Below are 15,597 nucleotides of genomic sequence, written 5' to 3'. Positions count from 1 at the left end.
GTTTTGTCTGTGATGATTAAGAAAAGCAACAAAAGCGGGGCGGAAAGGCAGAGGGAGGGGAGATGAGTCATGCTTGGGGACAGAGAATGACTTCTGTGGGTGAGATCTGAGAGGTTAGGCTTTCTGTCTGAAAGCACAGGAGTTCATCTCTTCGAAAGGGATTGAGAATGTTAGCATCTTGAGCACTGGCGCCATCTGCAGTTCACATGCACAATGTGGTATTTTTGCTTCTAAAGCAGGGGTGTCAAATTCTGCTTTTGGAGGGCCACCTTCCTTTTAAGTTTACTTCCAGCCCTAATTAAGCACACCTAATCAAGGTCTTCCAGATTACTAGAAACTTTCTGGCTAATGTGTTCATGCAGGTTAAAGTTACATTCTCCAGGGGTGCTTCTCATTTCTTGTTTGTGCATCCTTGTTTCCTTTCCACGCCTCTTAGCTCCTCTCCCTTAGGATGCGAGGGAAGGATACACCTGTGTATCCTCGCTAATGACTCCTCAGGAAGCTTCCTCGCTCCTCATTCCTCTCCTCCTCGCGGTGCAATTAGAGAATTTGAATGTCCTTCAAAATGGCTGAGTTTGATCGGTTTTCCAGGTCAGGGGCTAGAGGACGGAGGAGCGAAGTAACAATTTTAGTATTGAGAAGCACCCCAGGACATTGGCCCTCCAGACGCAGAATTGGACACCCCTGATCTAAAGCATGAAAACAGCTCTGTGACTTGGTAAAAGCATAAAATTGAGGCCCATGGTTGTCTGTTTTTGAGGGTTTGCAAATATTGCATTTCAGGAAGCTTCATGTCATTGCAATAACTGGAAGGCCCACAAAAAATGTTAAGACCGACCTAATCTTCTCCTCCACATTTGCAGGAGTTGAGGGTTATCCCTTGTGCACACCGATTTCACAAGAAATGTGTGGACCCTTGGCTACTTCAGCACCACACTTGTCCACACTGCAGGCACAACATTATTGGTGAGCATCATAAACCGGCTAATAAACTTGTCAAGTATGTCTTAGTAATGGGTCTTGATTCAGTTAATTTTTTAACTGTGCATTTTTATTTTCTACCAGAACAAAAAAAGGGAAACCCAGGTGCCGTTTGCCTGGATCCAGGAAACCCAGTCCACAGCCGCCAGCAGAGAGTTGTCCTCCCTGTTCATTATCCAGGAAGGGTGCACAGAGCTGGGCAAGTGACGGCCTACCCTACACGGACCAGCATGGACCCCCATGGCAACCCCATCACTGTTTTAACAGTGGACCAGCACCCTGAGCAGGGCCTCTATCCTTCGCAATCTTCCTTTATACGGGGTTACCCTGCCCTCCATTTGGACCACACACTAAACCCGCACCATTGCGGCATGGAGCATCGTGGCCCTGCTTACCCACAAACCCATACATTCAAGCGGCCCAAATTCCATGGACGCAACTTTTCTCGTGCTGCCTGCTTTTCCCAGTACGAGACCATGTACCAGCACTACTATTTTCAGGGCTTGACCTTTCCACAACCTGAAGGGCAGCCTGGTAACGGACTACACAAAGGTCACAGTCGACACTTCCAGCCAGGACTTTTGTATCCTACTGTGGTGCACATGGCACCGGCTTCCTCTTCTCGTCTGGGTGACTCCGGAAGCACCTCAGGACTTAGTTGTTACCACGGGCACCGCTCTGTGTGTAGCGGGTACCTTGCGGACTGTCCTGGAAGTGACAGCAGCAGCAGTTCGGGTCAGTGCCACTGCTCCTCAAGTGACTCCATGTTGGATTGTACGGAAGTCAGCAACCAGGGCGTGTATGGAAGCTGTTCGACGTTCCGGAGTTCGCTAAGCAGTGATTACGATCCCTACGTGTACAGAAGTAAGAGTCCGTGTCGGGGATCGGCTGGGGAGGCTGGGACGCTGTTTTCTGCCGCCCCTCCAGCTGACGACACCTCGGCCCCAGTATCAGGGATGATGGACTGCCTACAACCTCCAGTTGGAGCGTGTTACAGTTCTGGGGACCAGTTGTCTAACTGCAGCCTGGAGCCCAATTGTAGTAACCACTCTTCAGTGGAAACCAGGGAACTTACTAGCACTACCTCAGCCGGGCCCCTAGAGGGCTCTGTGGCAGAAAGGAGCCACAGCTCTGTGAAGCCTTGTGGAGAGCAAGGGGTAGCTTGCAACTGCTGTTTTGAGGTACCTAAATTAAACTTAGAACGTAAAGGTAAGGAAGGAGAAGACCGAGGACGCTGCCGATGGGCCGCAGAGTCTCAAGCGGTGGCTTCCCCACAGAACTTTTACAGCGTTAGCACCGAGCAGCTACCGTCCCCAGATCATGTTAGCTATGACGGACTGCCGTGCTGCTTTTACACAGAGATGACTGTACACAGAGGAAGTGCTAGTAATTACGCTGAAGACTGTTCAGTGAACGTACAGTATGCCCAGACAGACAGTGACGGATGCATGGGTCAGGGTTGCTGTGAGCTAGCGCAGCGAATACCCATAATTCCTGAGGATACAGACTGTGAATTAGGCTTGGGTCCAGAACCACAAACATGCTTGCTCCCTCCTAGACTTAACCTAGAGAGGGAGGAGAGGACTTCTGAGGAGAATTGTGACTTGTTTTTCACTTCAGGACAATGTAGAGGTCAAGTTTATCAGCAGCCTCAGGATGAAGAGGCGACAGCACTGTTTCCCTCACAGTGTACTGGCGTTTCTGAAACACAAGAGGGTGGCAAAGCATCTTATGACAGATCAGGGCTCTGATAGGAGACCCTAAACCAGCACAGGCTCTTGAAAATCAATAAATGTTCGACTTTTAAATAGTTGTGTTGTCAAAACTCTGGAGTGTACTTATCAGAAATGGTTTGCTTTTCGAATTACGATTTTACAATTGTTTTTTTTTGTTTTTTTCAGTGTTGATCTTGTTCATTCCTGTGGCCTTCAGAATCTGTCACATCAACACAATGGTTATAGAAGGCAAAAGTACAAAGCTAAATAACAGCTATATTTGAATTTCACATGTGAGTCATACAGAGCATCATTATATGAATGCGTTCTTGATTGGACTGTTCTTGATTGGACTAGGACCAGGGATAATGTCTAAATGTATATGACTAACTTTTACGTTTTTATGACAGTTTAGATTATACCTAAGTTCCATGTTATTAGCGCTAAGATCATTTGAATGCTCTTTTTACATTCAGAATTGCATGCAAGCAGTAAGAAGTCATACAGCATGTACGTACATCTCAGTAAACGAAATAATTTCATTTAGAGAAATAAAAACCAAAATGGAACACTTCATGTGGAGGGAGTGCACATCAGGTGCTGAGGTCAATTTGGCTAGGTGTAAAATCGGACTTGAATATGTACATCTCCCTCTTTCTCTTCCTCTCTCAGGGCCTTTGTCTTTTTAGTACAGAAATAGACCATTAAAACAATTCCTCTTTTTTTTATTATTGTCAATGGAGACTACTGAGCTACATGTATATCACACCAAAGTTTAGTTTGTCTCCAGGGTACAGTCAAAACACCACTGGTTGAATTAGAACCTGACTACTCTAGGGTGTAGGGTGCCTAGTGTTTGACCCCTAAGTTGCTCTTCTTCTTTTTTTAAGCTTGCAGTTTGTCAGAAAGACGCCAAAGTATAATGGTTTAAAGAGATTGGAATGCAGTGGTATATATTTATATGTATCAAAAAGCGCATAATTACCTTTAATAACTACACATTGCACTCATGCTTTACACATACATCATATCATCATGCCTTTCTGTTTTTACAGAGTATTTTATACTGTTTCTATGAAATGTACCCATACAGCTTACACAGGCGGTCATTTTAAAATAACTTTATTTATACATAGACTAAAACAGTGCCGTAACATGAGAATCTACTCTTGCCTTGCATAGAAATATGTACTGCAAATATAGCATTTTTTCTGGGTACTTAAGTCACTATTTAATATTTCGTATTGTTTGTAGCACTTAAGATTGTATAAAAGAAAATGTGTACAAAAATTAATATTTTTAAATTTTTTTTTAAAGATATAATTATTTTCTCCATTATCATTTTACAAATGTTAAAGGTTAGAGTTTGATCTGTGTATATTTCTGTATCTGTATAGCATTTCATAAATGGAAATATGTTCTCTGAATATTTATTGACTAATATATTTATCTTTAAGCCATGTCTTATGTTCAGAGTGTCTGTGAGGTTCTTTTCTTTTTTCTTGAGATCACTAATAAGAGACTTTGTAAATACATGGTAATTGCACACAAGACGATTAAATATTCTCTGACCAAAAACTGATTTAAAAATTTTGGTACAGTTTTGTAACAAAGTGTACAAAGATCTTTAAAAAAATATATGGTTTTATTAAAGTAAAAACACAATTGACTGTTTCATTTTCGCCAAGCACAACACCTCACGTGGATGTTGTTCATGTTATGGACCAGTTCCGCTAATAAAAAGTGTGTGGATTTGATTGAGTCCAGAGGTAGAACTCACACCGCATTATATGAATGATGGGTAATTCATTGGGAGTGTTTATTATTAAACTTACATTGTGCAATGGGAAAAAATAAAACACATTTTTCTTTTTTTATTGGGTCAGCATGTGCTTCCAAATGACCAAAAACCAAACGCACTGTCCAGCTTGTACAAATAAAAATAGTGCTCACATTTAACATTTTCAATATCTCAGGCAAACATATCACTCAAACCCACAACATTTTAATCTCTTCCATTTTCACTTCAAAGGGTGAAATGTGTTTAATATACCAACAGCATAAATCAATGAACAAAGGTCTTTTCATGCTGAGTTTCCTAAGAGCCATTGCCTGTTGCACAAGTGTTCTGACTTTCCTGTCGTCCCATTGTTTGTAGAACTGCACTCTTTCTTGTCAGAGTTCATTTGGAGAGAAAGCTATACTCATGTCTATATGTGGTAGACAGTCACTCACAGCTTGAATCCTGAATGAATGGCAACGATTCCTCCTGTCAGGTTAAAATACTGGACACGCAAGAAGCCAGCATCCTCGATCATTTCCTTGAATGTTTCCTGTGGAAGACATATAGTATGATAAAGGTTTCTCACAACATATTTTATTAGTTTTCACACAAATACTAAAATGCTTCAATTCACTCTTTGCTTAGATTATCATAGGTCAAATGTTATTTACAATATTGTACAACTTTTGAGTGTCCAGGATATTTTAGCATTGAGAAATCTCTTAAAAGTTTGCATTTGAAAAGCTGCAAAAATAAAATAAAAGGCAAGGACTAAGGATGTCCCCGAAGGCTAAATCTGAATTCGGATAGTAAATAGCAAGCACGCGTTCAAAAGCGATTTCAATACACCAGACATTGATAACGGCTTCCTGATGCCTGTAAATTATATGCAATATAAATACCCAACCATATAATTGCGAAAACATTCAAATATTTTTTTTTTCCATCACCATGCTCCTATTGGGGCTTCGTAGAATTCCTAATTTTCAAACAATTTGGGCTTCGGGTACATCCCTAGCATGGACAACATTTCAGTGTGGTTTTCACATGAAGAAGAATAAATTAAAATGTTGATGAAACACCCTTTAAAGTTCTTAAATTTCAAGACTCAAAACGGGTTTATTTTAGGCAAAATGAAGAAAGACATTTGGATCAAAAGCTACAAGGAAATTATAGCACTTTCACGAAAAAGTCTTTAAACTTTTATTGTGCCATGTCTCCTATGCCTATTAAATAGTTGTATCACTAAGAAATGTGGATTTAGTTTTTTTGTTACCTGGTCTGGGAACTTTCGGATGCTTTCCACCAAATATTGATATGATTTCCAGTCTCCGGCGATCACTTCACCCAACACAGGGATCATCTGAAAACTATATGCATCATACAGCCTGCAAAAAAAAAAAAAAAAAATGTATAATGGCATAAATGCTTCGTGGTATCTCAATATCTCAGCTCTGGAAGGGTCTAGAGCCTCCATTTTTGCACTCAGGTCTAAGTCTCATGGCACTCTATCAGAATCCAGAGTTTTGAGAAGATTGGGGATACTTAATTTTTCGCCCCCCCAAAAAAAACGTAAGGGGTAACACTGTCGTTTTTTTTTCTGGTTGAAACTTTGAGTTTCGATATCTCAGCTCTGGAAGGGTTTAGAGCCTCCATTTTTGCACTCAGGTCTAAGTCTCGTGGCCCTCTATCAGAATCCAGAGTTTTGAGAAGATTGGGGATACTTAATTTTTCGCCCCCAAAAAAAACGAAAGGGGTAACACTGTCGTTTTTTTTTTCGGGTCGAAATTTTGAATTTCGATATCTCAGCTCTGGAAGGGTCTAGAGCCTCCATTTTTGCACTCAGGTCAAAGTCTCACAGCCCTCTATCATAATCCAGAGTTTTAAGAAGATTGGGGATACTTAATTTTTCGCCCCAAAAAAAAACGTAAGGGGTAACACTGTCGTTTTTTTTTCTAGTCGAAATTTTGAGTTTTGATATTTCAGCTCTGGAAGGGTCTAGAGCCTCCATTTTTGCTCCCAGGTCTAAGTCTCGTGGCCCTCTATCAGAATCCAGAGTTTTGAGAAGATTGGGGATACTTAATTTTTCGCCCAAAAAAAAAATGTAAGGGGTAACACTGTCGTTTTTTTTTCTGGTCGAAATTTTGAGTTTCAATATCTCAGCTCTGGAAGGGTCTAGAGCCTCAATTTTTGCACTCAGGTCTAAGTCTCATGGCCCTCTATCAGAATCCAGAGTTTTGAGAAGATTGGGGATACTTAATTTTTCGCCCAAAAAAAAAAATGTAAGGGGTAACACTGTGGGTTTTTTTTTTCTGGTCGAAATTTTGAGTTTCGATATCTCAGCTCTGGAAGGGTCTAGAGCCTCCATTTTTGCACTCAGGTCTAAGTCTCATGGCCCTCTATCAGAATCCAGAGTTTTGAGAAGATTGGGTATACTTAATTTTTCGCCCCCCCAAAAAAAACGTAAGGGGTAACACTGTCGTTTTTTTTTCTGGTTGAAACTTTGAGTTTCGATATCTCAGCTCTGGAAGGGTTTAGAGCCTCCATTTTTGCACTCAGGTCTAAGTCTCGTGGCCCTCTATCAGAATCCAGAGTTTTGAGAAGATTGGGGATACTTAATTTTTCGCCCCAAAAAAACAAACGTAAGGGGTAACACTGTCTTTTTTTTTTTCTGGTTGAAATTTTGAGTTTCGATATCTCAGCTCTGGAAGGGCCTAGAGCCTCCATTTTTGCACTCAGGTCTAAGTCTCATGGCACTCTATCAGAATCCAGAGTTTTGAGAAGATTGGGGATACTTAATTTTTCGCCCCCCCAAAAAAAACGTAAGGGGTAACACTGTCGTTTTTTTTTCTGGTTGAAACTTTGAGTTTCGATATCTCAGCTCTGGAAGGGTTTAGAGCCTCCATTTTTGCACTCAGGTCTAAGTCTCGTGGCCCTCTATCAGAATCCAGAGTTTTGAGAAGATTGGGGATACTTAATTTTTCGCCCCAAAAAAAAACGAAAGGGGTAACACTGTCGTTTTTTTTTCTGGTTGAAACTTTGAGTTTCGATATCTCAGCTCTGGAAGGGTCTAGAGCCTCCATTTTTGCACTCAGGTCAAAGTCTCACAGCCCTCTATCATAATCCAGAGTTTTGAGAAGATTGGAGAAACTTAATTTTTCGCCCAAAAATGAAAAAAACGAAAGGGGTAACACTGTCGTTTTTTTTTTCGGGTCGAAATTTTGAATTTCGATATCTCAGCTCTGGAAGGGTCTAGAGCCTCCATTTTTGCACTCAGGTCAAAGTCTCACAGCCCTCTATCATAATCCAGAGTTTTAAAAATATTGGAGAAACTTAATTTTTCGCCCAAAAATGAAAAAAACGAAAGGGGTAACACTGTCGTTTTTTTTTCTGGTCGAAATTTTGAATTTCGATATCTCAGCTCTGGAAGGGTCTAGAGCCTCCATTTTTGCACTCAGGTCAAAGTCTCACAGCCCTCTATCATAACCCAGAGTTTTGAGAAGATTGGAGAAACTTAATTTTTCGGCCAAAAATGAAAAAAAAAAACGAAAGGGGTAACACTGTCGGTTTTTTTTTTCGGGTCGAAATTTTGAATTTCGATATCTCGGCTCTGGAAGGGTCTAGAGCCTCCATTTTTGCACTCAGGTCAAAGTCTCACAGCCCTCTATCATAATCCAGAGTTTTGAGAAGATTGGAGAAACTTAATTTTTCGCCCAAAAATGAAAAACAACGAAAGGGGTAACACTGTCGTTTTTTTTTTCGGGTCGAAATTTAGAATTTCGATATCTCAGCTCTGGAAGGGTCTAGAGCCTCCATTTTTGCACTCAGCTCAAAGTCTCACAGCACTCTATCATAATCCAGAGTTTTGAGAAGATTGGAGAAACTTAATTTTTCGCCCAAAAATGAAAAAAAAAACGAAAGGGGTAACATTGTCGTTTTTTTTTTTCGGGTCGAAATTTAGAATTTCGATATCTCAGCTCTGGAAGGGTCTAGAGCCTCCATTTTTGCACTCAGGTCAAAGTCTCACAGCCCTCTATCATAATCCAGAGTTTTGAGAAGATTGGAGAAACTTAATTTTTCGCCCAAAAATGAAAAAAAAAACGAAAGGGGTAACACTGTCGTTTTTTTTTTCGGGTCGAAATTTTGAATTTCGATATCTCAGCTCTGGAAGGGTCTAGAGCCTCCATTTTTGCACTCAGGTCAAAGTCTCACAACCCTCTATCATAATCCAGAGTTTTGAGAAGATTGGAGAAACTTAATTTTTCGCCCAAAAATGAAAAAAAACGAAAGGGGTAACACTGTCGTTTTTTTTTCGGGTCGAAATTTTGAATTTCGATATCTCAGCTCTGGAAGGGTCTAGAGCCTCCATTTTTGCACTCAGGTCAAAGTCTCACAGCCCTCTATCATAATCCAGAGTTTTGAGAAGATTGGAGAAACTTAATTTTTCGCCCAAAAATGAAAAAAAAAAAACGAAAGGGGTAACACTGTCGTTTTTTTTTCGGGTCGAAATTTTGAATTTCGATATCTCAGCTCTGGAAGGGTCTAGAGCCTCCATTTTTGCACTCAGGTCAAAGTCTCACAGCCCTCTATCATAATCCAGAGTTTTGAGAAGATTGGAGAAACTTAATTTTTCGCCCAAAAATGAAAAAAACGAAAGGGGTAACACTGTCGTTTTTTTTTTTCGGGTCGAAATTTTGAATTTCGATATCTCAGCTCTGGAAGGGTCTAGAGCCTCCATTTTTGCACTCAGGTCAAAGTCTCACAGCCCTCTATCATAATCCAGAGTTTTGAGAAGATTGGAGAAACTTAATTTTTCGCCCAAAAATGAAAAAAAACGAAAGGGGTAACACTGTCGTTTTTTTTTTCGGGTCGAAATTTTGAATTTCGATATCTCAGCTCTGGAAGGGTCTAGAGCCTCCATTTTTGCACTCAGGTCAAAGTCTCACAGCCCTCTATCATAATCCAGAGTTTTGAGAAGATTGGAGAAACTTAATTTTTCGCCCAAAAATGAAAAAAAAACGAAAGGGGTAACACTGTCGTTTTTTTTTTCGGGTCGAAATTTAGAATTTCGATATCTCAGCTCTGGAAGGGTCTAGAGCCTCCATTTTTGCACTCAGGTCAAAGTCTCACAGCCCTCTATCATAATCCAGAGTTTTGAGAAGATTGGAGAAACTTAATTTTTCGCCCAAAAATGAAAAAAAAAACGAAAGGGGTAACACTGTCGGTTTTTTTTTCGGGTCGAAATTTAGAATTTCGATATCTCAGCTCTGGAAGGGTCTAGAGCCTCCATTTTTGCACTCAGGTCAAAGTCTCACAGCCCTCTATCATAATCCAGAGTTTTGAGAAGATTGGAGAAACTTAATTTTTCACCCAAAAATGAAAAAAAAAACGAAAGGGGTAACACTGTCGTTTTTTTTTCGGGTCGAAATTTTGAATTTCGATATCTCAGCTCTGGAAGGGTCTAGAGCCTCCATTTTTGCACTCAGGTCAAAGTCTCACAGCCCTCTATCATAATCCAGAGTTTTGAGAAGATTGGAGAAACTTAATTTTTCGCCCCCAAAAATGAAAAAAAAAACGAAAGGGGTAACACTGTCGTTTTTTTTTCGGGTCGAAATTTTGAATTTCGATATCTCAGCTCTGGAAGGGTCTAGAGCCTCCATTTTTGCACTCAGGTCAAAGTCTCACAGCCCTCTATCATAATCCAGAGTTTTGAGAAGATTGGAGAAACTTAATTTTTCGCCCAAAAATGAAAAAAAAAACGAAAGGGGTAACACTGTCGTTTTTTTTTCGGGTCGAAATTTTGAATTTCGATATCTCAGCTCTGGAAGGGTCTAGAGCCTCCATTTTTGCACTCAGGTCAAAGTCTCACAGCCTTCTATCATAATCCAGAGTTTTGAGAAGATTGGAGAAACTTAATTTTTCGGCCAAAAATGAAAAAAAAACGAAAGGGGTAACACTGTCGTTTTTTTTTCGGGTCGAAATTTTGAATTTCGATATCTCAGGTCTGGAAGGGTCTAGAGCCTCCATTTTTGCACTCAGGTCAAAGTCTCACAGCCCTCTATCATAATCCAGAGTTTTGAGAAGATTGGAGAAACTTAATTTTTCGCCCAAAAATGAAAAAAAAAACGAAAGGGGTAACACTGTCGTTTTTTTTTCGGGTCGAAATTTTGAATTTCGATATCTCAGCTCTGGAAGAGTCTAGAGCCTCCATTTTTGCACTCAGGTCAAAGTCTCACAGCCCTCTATCATAATCCAGAGTTTTGAGAAGATTGGAGAAACTTAATTTTTGCCCAAAAATGAAAAAAAAAAACGAAAGGGGTAACACTGTCGTTTTTTTTTCGGGTCGAAATTTTGAAATTCGATATCTCAGCTCTGGAAGGGTCTAGAGCCTCCATTTTTGCACTCAGGTCAAAGTCTCACAGCCCGCTATCATAATCCAGAGTTTTGAGAAGATTGGAGAAACTTAATTTTTCGCCCAAAAATGAATAAAAACGAAAGGGGTTACACTGTCGTTTTTTTTTCGGGTCGAAATTTAGAATTTCGATATCTCAGCTCTGGAAGGGTCTAGAGCCTCCATTTTTGCACTCAGGTCAAAGTCTCACAGCCCTCTATCATAATCCAGAGTTTTGAGAAGATTGGAGAAACTTAATTTTTCGCCCAAAAATGAAAAAAAAACGAAAGGGGTAACACTGTCGTTTTTTTTTTCGGGTCGAAATTTTGAATTTCGATATCTCAGCTCTGGGAGGGTCTAGAGCCTCCATTTTTGCACTCAGGTCAAAGTCTCACAGCCCTCTATCATAATCCAGAGTTTTGAGAAGATTGGAGAAACTTAATTTTTCGCCCAAAAATGAAAAAAAACGAAAGGGGTAACACTGTCGGTTTTTTTTCGGGTCGAAATTTTGAATTTCGATATCTCAGCTCTGGAAGGGTCTAGAGCCTCCATTTTTGCACTCAGGTCAAAGTCTCACAGCCCGCTATCATAATCCAGAGTTTTGAGAAGATTGGAGAAACTTAATTTTTCGCCCAAAAATGAATAAAAACGAAAGGGGTAACACTGTCGTTTTTTATTCGGGTCGAAATTTAGAATTTCGATATCTCAGCTCTGGAAGGGTCTAGAGCCTCCATTTTTGCACTCAGGTCAAAGTCTCACAGCCCTCTATCATAATCCAGAGTTTTGAGAAGATTGGAGAAACTTAATTTTTCGCCCAAAAATGAAAAAAAAACGAAAGGGGTAACACTGTCGTTTTTTTTTTCGGGTCGAAATTTTGAATTTCGATATCTCAGCTCTGGAAGGGTCTAGAGCCTCCATTTTTGCACTCAGGTCAAAGTCTCACAGCCCTCTATCATAATCCAGAGTTTTGAGAAGATTGGAGAAACTTAATTTTTCGCCCAAAAATGAAAAAAACGAAAGGGGTAACACTGTTGTTTTTTTTTTCGGGTCGAAATTTTGAATTTCGATATCTCAGCTCTGGAAGGGTCTAGAGCCTCCATTTTTGCACTCAGGTCAAAGTCTCACAGCCCTCTATCATAATCCAGAGTTTTAAGAAGATTGGGGATACTTAATTTTTCGCCCCCAAAAAAAACGTAAGGGGTAACACTGTCGTTTTTTTTTCTAGTCGAAATTTTGAGTTTTGATATTTCAGCTCTGGAAGGGTCTAGAGCCTCCATTTTTGCTCCCAGGTCTAAGTCTCGTGGCCCTCTATCAGAATCCAGAGTTTTGAGAAGATTGGGGATACTTAATTTTTCGCCCAAAAAAAAAATGTAAGGGGTAACACTGTCGTTTTTTTTTCTGGTCGAAATTTTGAGTTTCAATATCTCAGCTCTGGAAGGGTCTAGAGCCTCAATTTTTGCACTCAGGTCAAAGTCTCACAGCCCTCTATCATAATCCAGAGTTTTGAGAAGATTGGGGATACTTAATTTTTCGCCCCCCCCCCCAAAAAAAACGTAAGGGGTAACACTGTCGTTTTTTTTTTCTGGTTGAAACTTTGAGTTTGATATCTCAGCTCTGGAAGGGTTTAGAGCCTCCATTTTTGCACTCAGGTCTAAGTCTCGTGGCCCTCTATCAGAAACCAGAGTTTTGAGAAGATTGGGGATACTTAATTTTTCGCCCAAAAAAAAAAATGTAAGGGGTAACACTGTGGGGGGTTTTTTCTGGTCGAAATTTTGAGTTTCGATATTTCAGCTCTGGAAGGGTCTACAGCCTCCATTTTTGCACTCAGGTCTAAGTCTCATGGCCCTCTATCAGAATCCAGAGTTTTGAGAAGATTGGGGATACTTAATTTTTCGCCCCCCCAAAAAAAACGTAAGGGGTAACACTGTCGTTTTTTTTTCTGGTTGAAACTTTGAGTTTCGATATCTCAGCTCTGGAAGGGTTTAGAGCCTCCATTTTTGCACTCAGGTCTAAGTCTCGTGGCCCTCTATCAGAATCCAGAGTTTTGAGAAGATTGGGGATACTTAATTTTTCGCCCCAAAAAAAAAACGTAAGGGGTAACACTGTCTTTTTTTTTTCTGGTTGAAATTTTGAGTTTCGATATCTCAGCTCTGGAAGGGCCTAGAGCCTCCATTTTTGCACTCAGGTCTAAGTCTCATGGCACTCTATCAGAATCCAGAGTTTTGAGAAGATTGGGGATACTTAATTTTTCGCCCCCCCAAAAAAAACGTAAGGGGTAACACTGTCGTTTTTTTTTCTGGTTGAAACTTTGAGTTTCGATATCTCAGCTCTGGAAGGGTTTAGAGCCTCCATTTTTGCACTCAGGTCTAAGTCTCGTGGCCCTCTATCAGAATCCAGAGTTTTGAGAAGATTGGGGATACTTAATTTTTCGCCCCAAAAAAAAACGAAAGGGGTAACACTGTCGTTTTTTTTTCTGGTTGAAACTTTGAGTTTCGATATCTCAGCTCTGGAAGGGTCTAGAGCCTCCATTTTTGCACTCAGGTCAAAGTCTCACAGCCCTCTATCATAATCCAGAGTTTTGAGAAGATTGGAGAAACTTAATTTTTCGCCCAAAAATGAAAAAAACGAAAGGGGTAACACTGTCGTTTTTTTTTTCGGGTCGAAATTTTGAATTTCGATATCTCAGCTCTGGAAGGGTCTAGAGCCTCCATTTTTGCACTCAGGTCAAAGTCTCACAGCCCTCTATCATAATCCAGAGTTTTAAAAAGATTGGAGAAACTTAATTTTTCGCCCAAAAATGAAAAAAACGAAAGGGGTAACACTGTCGTTTTTTTTTTCGGGTCGAAATTTTGAATTTCGATATCTCAGCTCTGGAAGGGTCTAGAGCCTCCATTTTTGCACTCAGGTCAAAGTCTCACAGCCCTCTATCATAATCCAGAGTTTTGAGAAGATTGGAGAAACTTAATTTTTCGGCCAAAAATGAAAAAAAAAACGAAAGGGGTAACACTGTCGTTTTTTTTTCGGGTCGAAATTTTGAATTTCGATATCTCGGCTCTGGAAGGGTCTAGAGCCTCCATTTTTGCACTCAGGTCAAAGTCTCACAGCCCTCTATCATAATCCAGAGTTTTGAGAAGATTGGAGAAACTTAATTTTTCGCCCAAAAATGAAAAACAACGAAAGGGGTAACACTGTCGTTTTTTTTTCGGGTCGAAATTTTGAATTTCGATATCTCAGCTCTGGAAGGGTCTAGAGCCTCCATTTTTGCACTCAGGTCAAAGTCTCACAGCCCTCTATCATAATCCAGAGTTTTGAGAAGATTGGAGAAACTTAATTTTTCGCCCAAAAATGAAAAAAAAACGAAAGGGGTAACATTGTCGTTTTTTTTTTCGGGTCGAAATTTAGAATTTCGATATCTCAGCTCTGGAAGGGTCTAGAGCCTCCATTTTTGCACTCAGGTCAAAGTCTCACAGCCCTCTATCATAATCCAGAGTTTTGAGAAGATTGGAGAAACTTAATTTTTCGCCCAAAAATGAAAAAAAAACGAAAGGGGTAACACTGTCGTTTTTTTTTCGGGTCGAAATTTTGAATTTCGATATCTCAGCTCTGGAAGGGTCTAGAGCCTCCATTTTTGCACTCAGGTCAAAGTCTCACAGCCCTCTATCATAATCCAGAGTTTTGAGAAGATTGGAGAAACTTAATTTTTCGCCCAAAAATGAAAAAAAAAAACGAAAGGGGTAACACTGTCGTTTTTTTTTCGGGTCGAAATTTTGAATTTCGATATCTCAGCTCTGGAAGGGTCTAGAGCCTCCATTTTTGCACTCAGGTCAAAGTCTCACAGCCCTCTATCATAATACAGAGTTTTGAGAAGATTGGAGAAACTTAATTTTTCGCCCAAAAATGAAAAAAATGAAAGGGGTAACACTGTCGTTTTTTTTTTTCGGGTCGAAATTTTGAATTTCGATATCTCAGCTCTGGAAGGGTCTAGAGCCTCCATTTTTGCACTCAGGTCAAAGTCTCACAGCCCTCTATCATAATCCAGAGTTTTGAGAAGATTGGAGAAACTTAATTTTTCGCCCAAAAATGAAAAAAAACGAAAGGGGTAACACTGTCGTTTTTTTTTCGGGTCGAAATTTAGAATTTCGATATCTCAGCTCTGGAAGGGTCTAGAGCCTCCATTTTTGCACTCAGGTCAAAGTCTCACAGCCCTCTATCATAATCCAGAGTTTTGAGAAGATTGGAGAAACTTAATTTTTCGCCCAAAAATGAAAAAAAAAAAACGAAAGGGGTAACACTGTCGTTTTTTTTTCAGGTCGAAATTTTGAATTTCGATATCTCAGCTCTGGAAGGGTCTAGAGCCTCCATTTTTGCACTCAGGTCAAAGTCTCACAGCCCTCTATCATAATCCAGAGTTTTGAGAAGATTGGAGAAACTTAATTTTTCGGCCAAAAATGAAAAAAAACGAAAGGGGTAACACTGTCGTTTTTTTTTCGGGTCGAAATTTTGAATTTCGATATCTCAGCTCTGGAAGGGTCTAGAGCCTCCATTTTTGCACTCAGGTCAAAGTGTCACAGCCCTCTATCATAATCCAGAGTTTTGAGAAGATTGGAGAAACTTAATTTTTCGCCCAAAAATGGAAAAAAAAACGAAAGGGGTAACACTGTCGTTTTTTTCGGGTCGAAATTTTGAATTTCGATATCTCAGCTCTGGAAGGGTCTAGAGCCTCCATT

General features: G+C 40.1%; 2 protein-coding genes across 2 annotated transcripts in view; one reads left to right on the top strand and one right to left on the bottom strand.

Annotated features, from left to right (window-relative positions):
* znrf3 (zinc and ring finger 3) overlaps nt 1–4,471 on the top strand; it is a 74,744-nt gene extending 70,273 nt beyond the window's left edge. Inside the window, exons 7-8 of the mRNA XM_039659830.2 lie at nt 864–966; nt 1,066–4,471. Of these exons, the coding sequence (XP_039515764.2) occupies nt 864–966; nt 1,066–2,732 (1,770 nt within the window). The 3' untranslated portion in view covers nt 2,733–4,471. The remainder of the gene's footprint in view (nt 1–863; nt 967–1,065) is intronic.
* A 74-nt stretch (nt 4,472–4,545) lies between these two features.
* Nucleotides 4,546–15,597, bottom strand: part of coq5 (coenzyme Q5, methyltransferase) — a 50,867-nt gene continuing 39,815 nt past the window's right edge. The window contains exons 6-7 of the mRNA XM_089130537.1: nt 5,756–5,867; nt 4,546–5,029 (exon numbers count right to left, since the gene is read on the bottom strand). Coding sequence (XP_088986663.1) covers nt 4,928–5,029; nt 5,756–5,867 — 214 coding nt within the window. The 3' untranslated portion in view covers nt 4,546–4,927. The remainder of the gene's footprint in view (nt 5,030–5,755; nt 5,868–15,597) is intronic.

The sequence above is a fragment of the Pimephales promelas genome, chromosome 4 (assembly GCF_988280905.1).
Source record: "Pimephales promelas chromosome 4, fPimPro1.hap1.1, whole genome shotgun sequence".
In the NCBI taxonomy this organism is placed as follows: Eukaryota; Metazoa; Chordata; class Actinopteri; order Cypriniformes; family Leuciscidae; genus Pimephales; species Pimephales promelas.
This window is presented reverse-complemented; position numbering and strand designations above follow the sequence as displayed.